The sequence below is a fragment of the Anabrus simplex genome, chromosome 1, assembly GCF_040414725.1.
Source record: "Anabrus simplex isolate iqAnaSimp1 chromosome 1, ASM4041472v1, whole genome shotgun sequence".
Lineage (NCBI taxonomy): Eukaryota > Metazoa > Arthropoda > Insecta > Orthoptera > Tettigoniidae > Anabrus > Anabrus simplex.
In genome coordinates, this window is record NC_090265.1 from 713204268 (window position 1) to 713220168 (window position 15901).

General features: G+C 40.1%; 1 protein-coding gene across 2 annotated transcripts in view; it reads left to right on the top strand.

The window, feature by feature from the left end:
- Window positions 1–5808: 5808 nt before the first annotated feature.
- The window catches only part of LOC136857390 (uncharacterized), a 33243-nt gene continuing 23150 nt past the window's right edge, over window positions 5809–15901 (top strand). Inside the window, exons 1-3 of one of the 2 annotated variants that reach the window (XM_067136023.2) lie at window positions 5809–5987; window positions 6165–6430; window positions 7106–7392. In XM_067136023.2, the coding sequence (XP_066992124.2) occupies window positions 5953–5987; window positions 6165–6430; window positions 7106–7392 (588 nt within the window). In that variant the 5' untranslated portion in view covers window positions 5809–5952. Of the gene's footprint in view, window positions 5988–6164; window positions 7393–15901 lie in introns of both variants that reach the window. The other variant, XM_067136022.2, reaches the window with a different exon arrangement.

Consider the following 15901-nt stretch of genomic DNA (forward strand, 5'->3'; position numbering starts at 1 on the left):
TGCAATTACTATTTTATAAACCTTCAGCAGCCAGTGATGTGTTTAATACAAGATTTATTCCGAGAGATTATGTGTAGGATAAATTATAATGCTCGAAATTCGTTATTTAAATGTCCTTCCTTTCCGGGGTACGCTCTGAAATATGCTTCGTTTGAGCAGGAACACGATAAAATGGCAGCGGGCAGAATCAGAATCTTATATGATCCTTGGACAGAATAATGCTGGCAGAATGGATCTCGTCTAAATCGTTGCCTACGTTATAATACAAGGCCTTGAAATGCACTCGTGGAAACGGGTTGCTTCCTAGTTCACCATTCAGCCGCTAGGATCGCGTTCTTGCCCCCTCTTATTCACATGGCCGTATATGTCAATAAGTAAAGTATATCCTAAATAAAAAGAACTGAATGTTTTTGCGAGTATCGACAATACTTTATTTATAGAGCGGTGCTGCATTGGCTTGGATATGTCATTGAAGTTTCAAAACTTTCCTTCTGAGGGGCTTCTTATCAAGTTTCAAAACTTTCTCTCATCTACTTGAGTGGCTCAAAGCAATGTTGTCTAACAGAGATATCAGAAATTTTCATTGTAGAAAAACAGTTGGTTTGTCGTGTTTACACTTTCCACACTTAATTTCACTGTTGAACATGCCTTTCGAAAAAATAAACGTACACCTTTTAGTAACTCTCTTCGGGACAAGTACTGCGTAGTGGAGGTGACAAATTCCGTCGTTCAGTGCAGAAGTGCCACAGACGATTTTCGGTATCTGAGGGCTCCTCGATCTTGAAAACGAATAAGACACAATGTTGGACTTTGAGTAGCTGGAGAACAGATATGTTCTAAACAACCTTTACAGTCTGTTTTTTTCTTTTGCCACATGAACCATAATGTCATTGTATTCCGCTTGGCGTCTTAGGTAGCTGAAGAAGAGCTCGATGTCATAGCTCGTTAGGTTCCCGGCAGCCCTGAAGATGGTTTTCCTTGGTGTCCCATTTTCACACCAGGCAAATGCTGGGGCTGTACATTAATTAAGGCTACGGCCGCTTCCTTCCCATTCCTAGGCCTATCCTATCTCATCGTCGCCATAAGACCTATCTGTGTCGGTGCGACGTAAAACAAATAGCAAAAAATAAAATAATAATGCATAATGCAAATGTATACTTATGAGGTATTTTATGCAGGCCACAGTGGACTGGGTAGTCAAGATCTATACCTGATACATTTCTCTCATGATTCTTTTTTACTTTCTCTGAATGCATTTTAAGTTTCTTAATATATGACAGGAAATCATTAATTAACCAACTGAGGAGTTCATCTTCAGTACTAAAAGGTGCTTTTTTTTTTTTGCTAGTGACTTTACATCGCACCGCCACAAATAGGTATTATGGCGACGATGGGATAGGAAAGGACTAGGAGTTGGAAGGAAGCGGCCGTGGCCTTAATTAAGGTACAGCCCCAGCATTTGCCTGGTGTCAAAATGTGAAACCACGGAAAACCATCTTCAGGGCTGCCGACAGTGGGATTCGAACTCACTATCTCCCGGATGCAAGCTCACAGCCGCGCGCCCCTAACCGTACGACCAACTCGCCCGGTTAAAAGATCCTCGTTTGTTCTCGTTCCTGAATATGTCCCATGCGAGGTGTTGCAGACGTTATGTGCATTGAACAATTTAATAAAATGCTCCATAAAACGAATGGCTTATTTTAAACTGTATTTTATGCTCTCGGGACAAAACCACCTCCATACTTTACAAACCAGAGATTGTTTCAGGGGAAAATACAATATTTTTAGCTCTTGCTATATTCATTTTCGTGAAATTTGTTGGGCAAATTATTTTCCTCGTTGGTTTCCTAATTTAAGATTTCTGAGTTTGAAGATGCCTCTCAAATGATTGCCGGTCACGGTAGCATAGTTTAAAAAAAGTTCAGTGATAAATTTTGGGATCGCCCGATTCTTATGACGTAACTCGGATCAAAACTTAGGAACAGAGGCCTACTTCGATCAGCTTGAAGTCGTATCTCATGCGTAATACTTCCTCTGTATAATGTTTCGAACATTGAACATTCACTGGAAATTGTGAAACGAAATTCCACTACCTTTAATTTCTCGGTAATAAACCATGACTGGGACTGCGAATGCTTAACAAAAACATAATACATTCACAACCAACTCAGTTAATGAATACGTTTAAAAGCGCGAGCCTGGTAGACAGGGGGCAAGATAGCGATCCTAGCGGCGCGGCATTGAACTTCAGTGTAACCACTTCCATAGCGTTTTACGGGCTCTATTTCCAGGCCTTGTATTATAACGTAGGCAACGGTCTAAATACACAGGTTTAATATATATATTGGTGCTCTGTGTACGTATCGTTGCCTACGCTATAATACAAGGCCTTGAAATGCACTAATGAAAACGGGTGCCATCTCAGTTCACCATTCAGCCACTAGGATCGCGCTGTTGCCCCCTTGTGTTCGCATGGCCGTGTATGCCTATAAGTAAATTATATCCTAAATAAAGAGAGCTGAATGTTGTAGGTGTCTACGGTTTTAGAACTTTCCTACTCCGGGGCTTCTTATCGAGTTTCAAAACTTTCCCACTTCTACTTGAGTGGCTCGAAGCAATGTTGTCTAATATAGGTCTCAGAAATTTTTGGAGTAGAAAAAAAGGTAGTTTATCGTCTTTACACTCACTACACTTAGTTTCACTGATGAACCTGACTGTCAGAAAAAACGTACACATTTTTAGTAACTGTCGTCGGGGTAAATACTGCACAGCAGAGGTAACAAATTCCGTCATGCGCTGCAGAAGAGCCACAAACGATGATTTCGGGTATCTGAGGACTTCTCGATCTGGAAAGCGAATAAGACACGATGTTGGACTTTCACTAGCTGGAGAAGTGATATGTTCTAAACAGCCTTCACAGTCTGTTTGTTCTTCTGCCACACGCACTAAGTATCCTGCTACCATAGCTAGAGAAATACCAGGTATTGTAGCTGTTGAATCTGAAACAAATTAATCATATTTATGTACTAGCGAACACTTAAATAAAAAAGTATTGTTCACACAGATCTGATGTAATTTACCTTGCAAGGTTTTTGTAATGATAGACATTACGTGTTCAGGAAGCTGCGGAATTTGCACATCATCGCGACTTTCATTCCTTCTCTATCTTTCATCCATCTGGCACATTCTTGGTTGTAGTAAACTGGTTCGTACATTGCGGATCTTATTTTCATCCCTCAGCTCAACATTGCCATGTTTTGATGCCGCAATAATTCTTATATGGAGCGTTGTTTCGATTGCGTTAAGGCATGACCTTGCGTCCATTGTGTCATTGTATCCCGGTTTGCGTCGTAGGTGGCTAGAGAAAAGCTCGATATCATCGCTTGTTAGATTCCTCGTCAATACATAATGAAAATTTATACTTATGAGGTATTTTACGCAGGCCACAGTGGATTGGGTAGTCAAGACCAACGCTTGATACATTTCCCTCGTGAATCTTTTCTCTTTCTCTGGATGCATTTGAATGTTCTTGATATATGACAGGAAATCATTTATTAACCAACTGAGGCGTTCATCTTCAATGCTGGAAAATGCCAGTTTGTTCTCATTGCTGGAATATGTCCCATACGAGGTGTTGCAGACATCATGGGCATCGAACCACTTCATAAAAAGCTCCATGAAAGAAATTGTTTCTTTTAAACTGTTCCTGTCTTTAATGCTCTCGGGACAAACCACCTCCATACTCTTCAAACCAGCGATTGTTTCAGGGGAAAATACAATTCTGGCTCTTGCTACATTCATTTTCTCCAAATTTGTAGGGTAAACTACTTTTCTGGTTAGTTTCCTCACCGGCTTCATAATTGAAGATTTCTGGAGTTTGAAAAGACCTCTCAAATGATCGGCGGTCACGATAGCATTGTTTACAAAAAAGTCTCGTGACAAATGTTGGGATCGCACGTTTTTTATGACGTGACTGGGATCGAAACTTAGGAACAGAGGCCTAGTTTTATCAGCTGGATGTTGTATCTCATGCGTAATGCTTCCTCCACATAATGTTTCGAACATCGAAACATTACCTGAGACTTGTCGGTCACAATTCTGATCACTCTGAAACCACACTCTTCAACAGCATTTAACGCATCCAAGGTTAAATTTGCAAGTTGTGAGCCCGTAACGGATGAAGTGAAATAGAAAGACACCGGTATTCTGTAATATGTAGAGAGTCCCTTGAACAAAATGCAGAGTAGTTTATTGGCCAACCTATCTTCGATTCCAAGAGCGTCAATGTCAATGTCATTCAGTCCAATAAACATATCTAATTTCCTGTCATACGTAAGTTTCGGCTTTATGGACATTTCATCTATTATAAGGGAACCAAACTTTTCGTTATCGTTCACTAACGACAGTTTTTCTGCCAGTAATCGGGCTTTAGTGAAGTTATGCCCGTTTCCCCTTTTGAGTATCCAACATACGATTTCAACGTTCTTGGATGCGGAAAATGCAAAATATCGAGTGTTCTGAGAAGCCGATAACCAGTTGGCGACCTTGAAGATAATAGCACACAAATTTTAACTGTAATCTCCTGGTATTTACATTTCTTTTTTCCAAAGCTCTGAAGTTGTTCTAACAAAAAGTTTGCTTTCATATTACCTCCATCAGCTTCCTTCTGAATTTTAGAAACTCGACTTGCAAGATTTCCGGGATCCTTCTTTACCTTACTAAGTTCTGCTTCCAAGTCACGAATTTTTACGCGCAACTTCTTAATAATTGTCACGTGCTTTCTATTTCTTCTGATCTCCTTCCTTAATTTCCTGGTAATGTATTTTGGTACTGTTGATTTTAGGACGGGAGAAAACTGTGTACCTACTGTTGTGCTGCCTACATTTGTCAGGTCAGATTCTCCAGTATTATCAGGCACAGGAGAATCCGATTGTTCCACACATTTTCTCTTAGTTCTTATATACTCATTTTCACTGTCCATTTTTTCAAGCTGTCTTTTCTTAGGAGCTTTCCTACATTTTAAAGTGACTTGTTTGTGTTTGGGGAACTCTGTAAAAACTGAAAGGACTTTATTAGGCAGGAGTGTCTTTTTAGATGTACTTATACTAAAGTCTTCTTCTCTGAAGTGTTTACTGCACACCCTCGATTTTTCTGTAGGAACCCAGAGAGATCCCAGTTTGTCTCCTCTGCGAGATATAGCAACAAGCCACCGTTCTTTTAAAGCACTATTCACTGGAAACTTATGAAATGAAATTCCACTACCTTTTTTTTTTGCTAGGGGCTTTACGTCGCACCGACACAGATAGGTCTTATGGCGACGATGGGATGGGAAAGGCCTAGGAGTTGGAAGGAAGCGGCCGTGGCCTTAATTAAGGTACAGCCCCAGCATTTGCCTGGTGTGAAAATGGGAAACCACGGAAAACCATCTTCAGGGCTGCCGATAGTGGGATTCGAACCTACTATCTCCCGGATGCAAGCTCACAGCCGATCGCCTCTACGCGCACGGCCAACTTGCCCGGTCCACTACCTTTAATTTGTCGTGAAGGACAATAAGGTACACAGCAATAAACCATGATTGACCCTGCGAGTGCTTATTATCACAAGAATACACACATTCATAACCAACTCAATACACACGTTTAAAGGCGTGAACCTGGTAAACAGGGGGCAAGGTAGCGATCCTAGCGGCCCGCCAATGAACTGCAGTGTGACCACTTCTATAGCGTTTTACGGGTTACATTTCCAGGCCTTGTATTATAGCGTAGGCAACGGGACGTAGGCAAAAAACAATCGACATACGATTGTGGCGCGAGTTTTCCATGACAGACAAGATGTCCTGTGTAAATTTTTTGTCACGTCAGATCATTACATGAACATGTGATCCATTCATGTTAGATAATCGACGTATCAAAATTGAAACGTGAGAATTAAAGTATAATTCAGACATCAACCATGAATAACAATGAAGACATACTACATTACTCTAAGTGAGGTTCTGGTGTATTTATTCTTTACCTATTAAGTTGTTAATTATTTCCTGTTGTGTTCCTTTTTAAGAGTAATTGTGAATAGATGCTATAATTTCTGTACATTAAGGTCGTAAAATCGTTCAGATACCTACTTCTGCTATTTATTATGAGAATTCTTGTTCGTGCTCCTTTTAGGTTAATCAACATTTTGGAAGAGGCTGTAGAGTCTACAACAAGGACAAAGGAAAACCTCCGCATGGATTGTCAAGAGATTAAACGTTTATTGAGTAACTGGTGCTTGCCCGAAAGAGAAGTCTGTCAGCTGGAACGAGAAACGACATGCGACACTCCGATAACCGACGAATCGGATGAAATTGTTAAAGAGGTTGAAGAAACCTTGGAATATGCTCAAAAATTGCGCAGGAGTGCCGATGTACACAATAAAAATCAATCCAAATTAAGTAAGTCAAATGTCAGAACTGCTAATAAGTTCAAGTTGGAATCCACTGGCATAAATGTACGAGAGTTGCATTCTCCTACCTGTAATTTTAGAATAGGTGAGCTAGTTGGTAGTAGTTGTACCTGTGTTCTGAATGGTGGAGACAGTAATAGAAATCACAGGGGAACATGTAGGATTTTTCCAAAGTCTGTGAGTGAACTTAAAAATCCATTAAGTTATACATTTAAGCCTATCAACATAACTAAGGTTACTGGTGCCAGTGGTGATGCATCAAGTAACAAAATTCAATCTAATATCCCTCAGCCATTAAGTGGAGATAGTTTGGAAAAAAGTAAGGGTTTGTCTAGGATATTACCAAAATCTTCACGTGATGTAAAAACTAAGAATAATAATGTAACTACTTCAAGTACTAGCAGAACAAAGAGCGGTGTTGGAGGAAGAAGTTCAGTTAAGTCTAAGAAGTCAAGTCTGTTTCAAACAACGTACCAGAAAGACTTTGCCATGCGATCTAAGAGAGTGCCATCTCGTCCCGTCCGGCAAACAAATGCGGATACAGATCTTATCAACTCTAAGATAGAAGTTTTTGAAGATATAGGTTTAGCAAATGGGAATGTAAATGATGACCATGAAGGGAAAGTATATCCTCTTCGCTCATTGAGTTATGTGTCTGCTTCAGGAACAATATCTGGGGTGGAGTTGGACAAGTTGATTGACAGAGGTTCAGTGAAGCTGGATGTTACCGTAACAAACTCTAAAAAAACAAATATTGACAATTGCCAACACTTGTCATTCACCACTGGAGCAATTGGAAGCTTACGGGAAGCTTTGGACTTGCAAGGAATTCCGCCAGAGCTTGTGAGCATACTAAAATGTTACCATCAGTTTGTTGGTGACTTGACCAACAAACATGAAGTGAAAGGTCGCACTGCTGCCGACAACTTTCTAGTTAAGTTGATAAGTTTGGTGAGTTAACAATGAGTTCACTATGTCTACTTAGTATATTTTCTTTAAGATTGAAAGATGTTGTTATCAACTGTTCATTCCATACTGTAATTGTGGCCTGCAGGTAAAAAACAGTGAGTGATTTGTACTATAACTGTTTGGTTGAGAACAGTGTGCAAGGGCAGTTACAACATTTATTTCAGAGCCCACATAGAAAAAAGAAAAAAAAAATTGGCTGTAGGCTGTTACGATTGCAACTGCCACAGGGTTTTGAGGTTTCGTGGACTTTGTGTTCATTGCGATGTCCAGGAACCCACCGTCCTGCCCTAAGAAGTACATCTACTTTTATAACCTAATTAAGATTATTACACGCCATATTCATTTCTTGAGTAACTTCTTGTACTCCTATTGGCCAATGTAAAGTGGCACGTGATCTCCTTCCCGTGAAGGAACTTAATCATAATGCGTTACTAACCACAAACCACAGGACAATAAAAGCGCAAGTGGCCGCGCTCACGAAACTAGAAGCTTAGGGCCGCTTCGCGGCTTCTAACCGTCCAGACCAATGGTCTTGTCCACGGCAAGAATCCTAACCGTCCAGACCAATAGTCTTTCCTCTGGATACTAGAGGCCTAACGCCGCTTTGCGGCTTCTAACCGTCCAGACCAATGGTCTTGTCCACGGCAAGAATTCTAACCGTCCAGAGGCAGGAATCTAATAATCACCACCACAGCTAGCGAAGCAAGCATAGTTCCTAAGTACAGAGGTTGGCAGCACGAGCACTGCTAGAGAACATCCTTTCCGAGTAGGCCGCGAGTGAGGAAACAATCGACAGTCGCTATGCGTGAGTGGCCCCTGGGCTGGACTAATGATGCATTTTATTCGTCTAGCTGTTTCCAAGGAGTCCCTGTCTGTCGACTGAAGTGGGACTCCATGACTCCCTTAACTCCAAAGCTTGCTTAAAACATTCTGAGCATGTTCCATAAATTTTCTGAGAAGTAGGATGCTCGTCTAATGGTTTAGGGACCCCTAGCATGCTGTATAGTTCTATCAGCCTGAGCAGAAGGATAGCCACAACTCAGAATATGACCGAGATGCTCACATTTTAACGTAGACTTACGTTTCTCGACAATGGGTACATGGAAAGAAAAATATTAAGACACTTTTAGCATTTAGGTAGAACACGAATATCACAGAGAGTATTTAACTTACAATTATGTTTAATGTTTCAATTGACAGATAAAAGAGGAGGCTAAATTACCAGTTGAAAACAATAATTGAAAATCTAAAACGTAGTTTCCATGAAAGCGCTTCAAAGTAAGGTAAAATTTGGGCTAAATATGAGACGTCACATGCATACTCTGTTATAAGATGGCGCTGTGTTGACTCACATGCTCGGCTGGAGGTTAGCTGTCTTTGTGAATACATCGTGGTCAATTGTATAGAATAACAAATTTAATAATGGAAAAGAAAGATTGACATCATAAATTATGTCTCTTATTTGTCATGTCACAGACCCATACTACACAGAATTATTATCCACATACCAAGCATACCATGTTCTATTGAATAAAATTTATTATCCATGTAATATTTGTCTTTTATTTCCAATAATTTGAAATTCGATGAGGAACTATCTGTATAAATGGGATCTATAAAAGAAAGGAATTTTTTGTAGAACAGGCTGAATCAGCAAAGAGGATGTGTCTGTTGTACACAAGGACCTTGTTTATCCGGATCTCCGGTTTATCCGGATCGAAAATAATAAAAATTTATTTTTACTTGTACAGTATCTCCTTTACGGCGTAGACTCTTCTGGAACGTCTTTTGCGCCAAGGATAGTTAAGGACAGGAATTGGAAGTAATTCGGCCAGGGTCTATCAAACACACCGTCTTGGATTTCCCCTGGAATTGAGAATGGGAAACCGTGGAAAACCATTCCTAGGACTGCCAAGGTGGGATTCGAACCCACGATCTTCTGAATGCAACGCACTAATAATTCACTGATGTTGAATTTGAAAATGAAACCAGTGTTCCATCAGAAGAAACAATGACTCGTGGAGAGGCAACAATGCAGCTGGACAAACTGATGGCCTATATACGTAGAATCCTTGACTGAAACCACACCAGCAGAACTGTTGTTAGTAAAACGTCTTCGTGATCATGCTATGCGCAAGCGCTATACAAATGTAAAACAGAAAAATAAAAGAGTCGTAAATGTACGAAAAGTTTTTTTATATTTTTTTGTACAATAGAAAAATGATGTTAATATATTATATAACATGTATTGTATTTATTTTTTAGTTTTTCTGAATTGTCCAGATTTTTTATAATCCAGATCAGTTCTGGTCCCACTTAATCCGGATAAACGTGGTTCTTGTGTATTGTGAGTTACTGGTGTTCAGGTAAGGGGCAATAATGAAGAAGGGATATGAGGTTATATGATGTTCTTAAAGGGTGTAGAAAGAGGAAGGGTAGAATGTAGGGTGGTGACAAATTAATAATTTGTTCTACAGATTGCATTTAGTTGTGTTTTTACTGTGCGTGGGTTGGTAAGGGAATGTATTTCACTTGAGTGGTGGAAATGACATCATATCCAATTGTATCTCTGCCAATGGAAATGCTACAGTGTGCTAGAGCAATGAATGGTGTGTGCTAAATTAAATTAGCCTATGTTATAAAAGAAAATGTAATCCTGGGGGATGGCGGGTGGGTCCCTGGCTGTCGCAGTGAACACATCTATCCTCTATAATGTATTCTATATAAGGTTTGTGGTATTTCAAATCCATTATAGGCCTAATGTTATTATAATGCCATGCTGCACTTCCTGAATTTCTATCCTAAATATTTTTCTGGGAGATATTAGAGTGATTTTACAGCCTTTACAGTCATTACAGCTTCGAGAAGTAATAATTCAGCTGGGTGTGTAAATTTAGCACATTTTTTCTTTACTGCAATATTCTTGAAAAGGGAATACTGATCCACCATGACATACACATTCTTTACCGAATTAATCTCACTTTTCCGATTATTTGCAATAATGATCCAGAATGACATACACATTCTTTACCCAATTAATCTCACTTTTCCGATTATTTGCAATTTATTATGCTTTTTCTTGTAACATTGGCCCACTCACACTTGTGCTTGAGCACATTTGAACCACTCATACACCGCAATGTTCACTTCTGCAAAAATTGACTCTTTTTTTTCTTTCCATTCCCTAATTCCTATTTCCCTTCCACTCACTTAAAATGTTATTTTTGCTCTTTACAATTGTGTTCGAGTTTTCCTTCAGGAAGCTTTTCTCACTGAATGTCCTTTCACAGTGTCTATAATTACATGCTTTCGTGTCTTGAGATCTAAACACGCTTGGCACTCCTATTCATGTTTAGAGACCGATTGAAATGCTACGGTATTTATTTCAACAATCAACACATGAAAGCCTCTTCCTTGTGAAGTTTAACTGAACTGTCTGACCCCAACCTTATCAGCATCAATCTCTCCTTGCCCTTCCCCTGCCCTTTTCTTTGAAACTCACAACTGTTAGTATGGGGCACACAACAATAGGCCACGCACTACATGCCGCAGCGAGAGGTAAGTCTCGTATAACCTGTGCCATTTGATTAGCAAGCTCTCTCCTTCAGTTCATTAATTTTGTCTATCATTTATTCAGGTTAACTTTGTGGACACCGCATTGAATTATGAATGTATACCAGCCACAAATTAATGTGCCAGTTTTTTAACCATATTTTCACGTGCCGTCCTCAACAATCTCCAACAGAGGAACTTTTCAGCATTTTCAGCATGATATTTTAACAATAAGCACTACGGGAACATTTTAACATGATGCAACGCACCTAAGAATTTTAGAGTCTAATTTAATTTTGTCATATTTTACACGTTGTGCACATAGTTCATCCCAGATGTTTTTAACACTTTTTAATGTCATTTGTATGTGTTTGTACATTTGTTTTAGTTATTAGATGTGTTTGTACAGTATTGCATTAAGACTGATGATGGCCAGCCAAGGCCAAAACTGGTTCCTAGTTTAGAAATGTAATTTAAAGATTGCATAATATTGTATTGAAAAGGTGGACCATTACGACCTTAGGATAGAGCAGTCGCATCCAACACACCATGACACTTTTAAACTTGATGGTTTTCTTATTTTTCACAGAATGTGGTTGGATGTATCTCTATTGGAGACAATGGGAAACTTGTTAACATTGCTGCTTTCACGGCCCATACTTATAGACATGGTGTAGACATTTGGGCTTATGCCATATCAAGAAAACAAGGTGAAACTCTTAACGTTTCACAGAGAACTTTGCTCCGTGTCTTCCAAAGAAAATTTCGACTGTTCTTGGGGAAGACTTCTGCAATAATGATGGTTTGAATTTAAGAATGTTTTTTCATTGGTTATGGTTCATGGTGTGGGTTCGTGGACCATGGGCAATGGCTGAGTGGCCTAGTAAGTGGTCCTGTGAGTCGGGATACCAGTTGCTATGGAATGAGAGTCTGCATCTTGGACATATTCTGAGTCATGGCCCTCTTTGTGCTCAGACGGCTAAGACTATACAATCCATCGGTGGTCCCTAACCCGTTAGAGGAGAGATCCTCACTTGGAGCAAGTAGGGTAGCATCCTGCTTCATGAATTTACCGAGCTCAGAACATTTTAAGTAAGCCTCGGACCTATGGGAGTAACGGAGTCCCACTCCCATTTGACAGGCAAGGGACCCCTTGGAGACAACTTGGCGAACAAAATGGAATTCGATGGGGAGCTATCATTATTAATGGGGCTTATGGAAGAAAGAAAGTAGAACTGGCTGAGTCAGCAAAGATGATGTATCTGGATGTGCTAGGAGTAAGTGATATTCGGTTAAGGGGAGATAACGAGGAAGAGATAGGAGATTATAGAGTGTACATGACGGGTGTTAGAAAGGGAAGGGCAGAGTATGGGGTAGGGCTGTTTATCACGAATGCCATTGTACACAACATAGTTTCTGTTAGGCACGTAAATGAGTGAATGATGTGGGTAGATTTGGCAGTTGGAGGAGTTAGGACGAGAATTGTCTCTGTGTATTCACCATGTGAGGGTGCATATGAGGATGAATGTGACAAGTTTTATGAAGCATTGAGTAATATCGTAGTTAGTGTCAACAGCAAGGATAACTAATGGGCGATTTCAATGCGAGAGTTGGAAACAGAACTGCAGGATACGAAAGGGTGACTGGTAAATGTGGGGAAGATATGAAAGCTAATGGGAATGGGAAGCATTTGCTGGCAATTAGGAATACATTCTTCAAGCATAAGGCTATTCAGCGCTACACATGGGAGGCTAGGGGTACCAGATCCATAATAGACTATATCTTAACCGACTTCAAATTCAGCAAGTCTGTTAGGAATGTACAATTTTTTCGGGGATTTTTCAATGATGCAGACCACTATCTGATCTGTAGTAAACTAAGTATCTCTAGGCCTAGAATAGAGAAAGTGAAATCTGTCTGCATACGAATAAGGGTAGAAAATCTCCAGGACGAGGATATTAGACAGAAGTACATGGATATGATCAGTGAGAAGTTTTGAACAGTAGACAGTAAGCAGGTTCAGGATATAGGAGAATGGGTGACATACAGGGATGCTGTAGTAGAAACAGGAAGGGAATGCTTAGGGAAAAGCGAACAATGTGGTGGAATGATGAAGTGAGAGCAGCTTGTAAACGTGAAAAGAAGGCTTATCAGAAATGGCTCCAAACAAGGGCTGAGGTAGACAAGGATTTGTACGTAGATGAAAGAAACAGACGAAACAAATAGTTGTTGAATCCAAAAATAAATCATGGTAAGATTTTGGTAATTACCTGGAAAGACTAGGTAAGCAGCAGGGAAACCTTTCTGGACAGTAATAAAGAATTTTAAGTAGGGAGGGAAAGAGGAAATGAACAGAGCTTTGGGTAATTCAGGTGAACTCATAATAGATCCCAGGGAATCACTGGAGAGGTGGAGGGAATATTTTGAACATCTTCTCAACGTGAAAGGAAATCTTCCTGGTGGTGCTGCTAACAGCCAAGCTCATGGGGAGGAGGAAAATGTTGATGAAATTACTCTTGTGGAAGTGGGAAGGATGGTAAATAAACTCTATTGTCATAAAGCAGCAGGAATAGATGTAAGTAAACGGTAAAGTATAGTGGAAAGGCAGGGATGAAATGGCTTCATAGAGTAATAAGATTAGCATGGAGTGTTGGTAAGGTACCTTCAGATTGGACAAAAGCAGTAATTGCACCTATCTATGAGCAAGGGAACAGGAAGAATTGCAACAACTATTGAGGTATCTCATGGATTAGTATACCAGGCAAAGTATTCACTGGCATCTTGGAAGGGAGGGTGCGATCAATGGTTGAAAAGAAGTTGGTTGAAAACCAGTGTGGTTTCAGACCACAGAGGGGCTGTCAGGATCAGATTTTCAGTATGCGCCTGGTAATAGAAAAATGCTACGAGAAGAATAGACAGCTGTGTTTATGTTTCGTAGATCTAGAGAAAGCATATGACAGGGTACCGAGGGAAAAGATTTTCATCATGTTGGGGGATTATGGAATTAAAAGTAGAATATTAAAATCAATCAAAGGCATTTATGTTGACAATTGAGCTTCAGTGAGAATTGATGGTAGAATGAGTTCTTGGTTCAGGGTACTTACAGGGATTAGACAAGGCTGTAATCTTTCACCTTTGCTGTTCGTAGTTTACATGGATCATCTGTTGAAAGGTATAAAGTGGCAGGGAGGGATTCAGTTAGGTGGAAATGTAGCAAGCAGTCTGGCCTATGCTGACGACTTGGTCTTAATGGCAGATTGTGCCGAAAGCCTGCAGTCTAATATCTTGCAACTTTTAAATAGGTGCAAATTAATGTCAGTAGATAAGAAATTCAACGTAATTGAATGTCATATTGGTGATACAAACCTGAACAGATAGATAATTTCAAGTATTTAGGTTGTGTGTTCTCCCAGGATGGTAATATATTAAAGTGAGATTGATTCAAGGTGCAGTAAAGCTAATGCAGTGAGTTTGCAGTTGCGATCAACAGTATTCTGTAAGAAGGAAGTCAGCTCCCGGATGAAACTATCTTTACATCAGTCTGTTTTCACACCAACTTTGCTTTACTGGAGCGAAAGCTGGGTGGACTCGGGATATCTTATTCGTAAGTTAGCAGTAACGGACATGAAAGTAGCAGGAATGATTGCTGGTACAATCAGGTGGGAACAAGGAAAGGAAGGTACTCGGAATGAGGAGATAAAGGTTATGTTAGGAATTAACTCCATGGATGAAGCCATACGCATAAACCGGCATCGGTGGTCGGGTCATGTGAGGCAAATGGAGGAGGATAGGTTACCTAGGAGAATAATGGACTCTGTTATGGAGGGTAAGGGAAGTAGAGGGAGACCAATACGATGATGGTTAGACTCATTTTCTAACGATTTAAAGATAAGAGGTATAGAACTAAATGAGGCCACAGCAGTAGTTGCAAATAGAGGATTGTGGCGTCGTTTAGTAAATTCACAGTGGTTTGCAGAGGCATAACGGTCTATAATGATAATGTATGTGTGTATGTTTCATTGGTTGCTGTAAGTATGCTCAGTCATCACCAAATCGTTCTCTGTATGTTGACACATTCTACGTGGGAGCTGACAACACCATTAAACTCTAATTAAAATGTTACATCACCACATGCGTGCACGCGCGTGTGTGTGTTTGAAATAAAGGAGAGCTCATCAGACTAATCAGGAGTGAATATGGTACAAGGAAATAAATAGAAAATGAAAATAAAGTGCATTGCAAGATATTAATATCATTCCGTATTGTCAATTTTCACTTTACAAAGCAAAGTATTTATTGTGTCCTCCTATTCAATACATGTATCAATACCTGCCAACTTTCCTGATTTAGGCAGGAGACTCCCGATTTACGACAGTTTTACCCGCCTCCCGGTTTTAGCTTATTTTTTGGTGAACTTCAAACGTTTGTTTTCAAATCCCGCCATTTCAGCTTTGTACGCCAGTGGCTGGAAGTCCTTCGCTCATTGGCCGCTTTCAGATGAAATATCGACGTTTATTAATACGAGAAATGTGCGTGAATGTGCGATGTTTATTGAAACCTGTATATCGCGACGCGTATATCGATTGTCAATCTCTCGTTCTAAGAGATTTTAGGAGCCGTTTGGAGACAATTCTGGTGAATTTTAATTTATTACTTGATAAAAATAGCACTGCGCTTTGCATAATCGCGCTTGATGAAATATATTAATCTATGCATTTGCTAGTTGTTTTACGTCGCACCGACACAGATAGGTCTTATGGCGACGATGGGACAGGGAAGGGCTAGGAGTGGGAAGGAAGCGGCCGTGGCCTTAATTAAGGTACAGCCCCAGCATTTGCCTGGTGTGAAAATGGGAAACCACGGAAAACCATTTTCAGGGCTGCCGACAGTGGGGTTCGAACCTACTATCTTCCGAATACTGGATACTGGCCGCACTTAA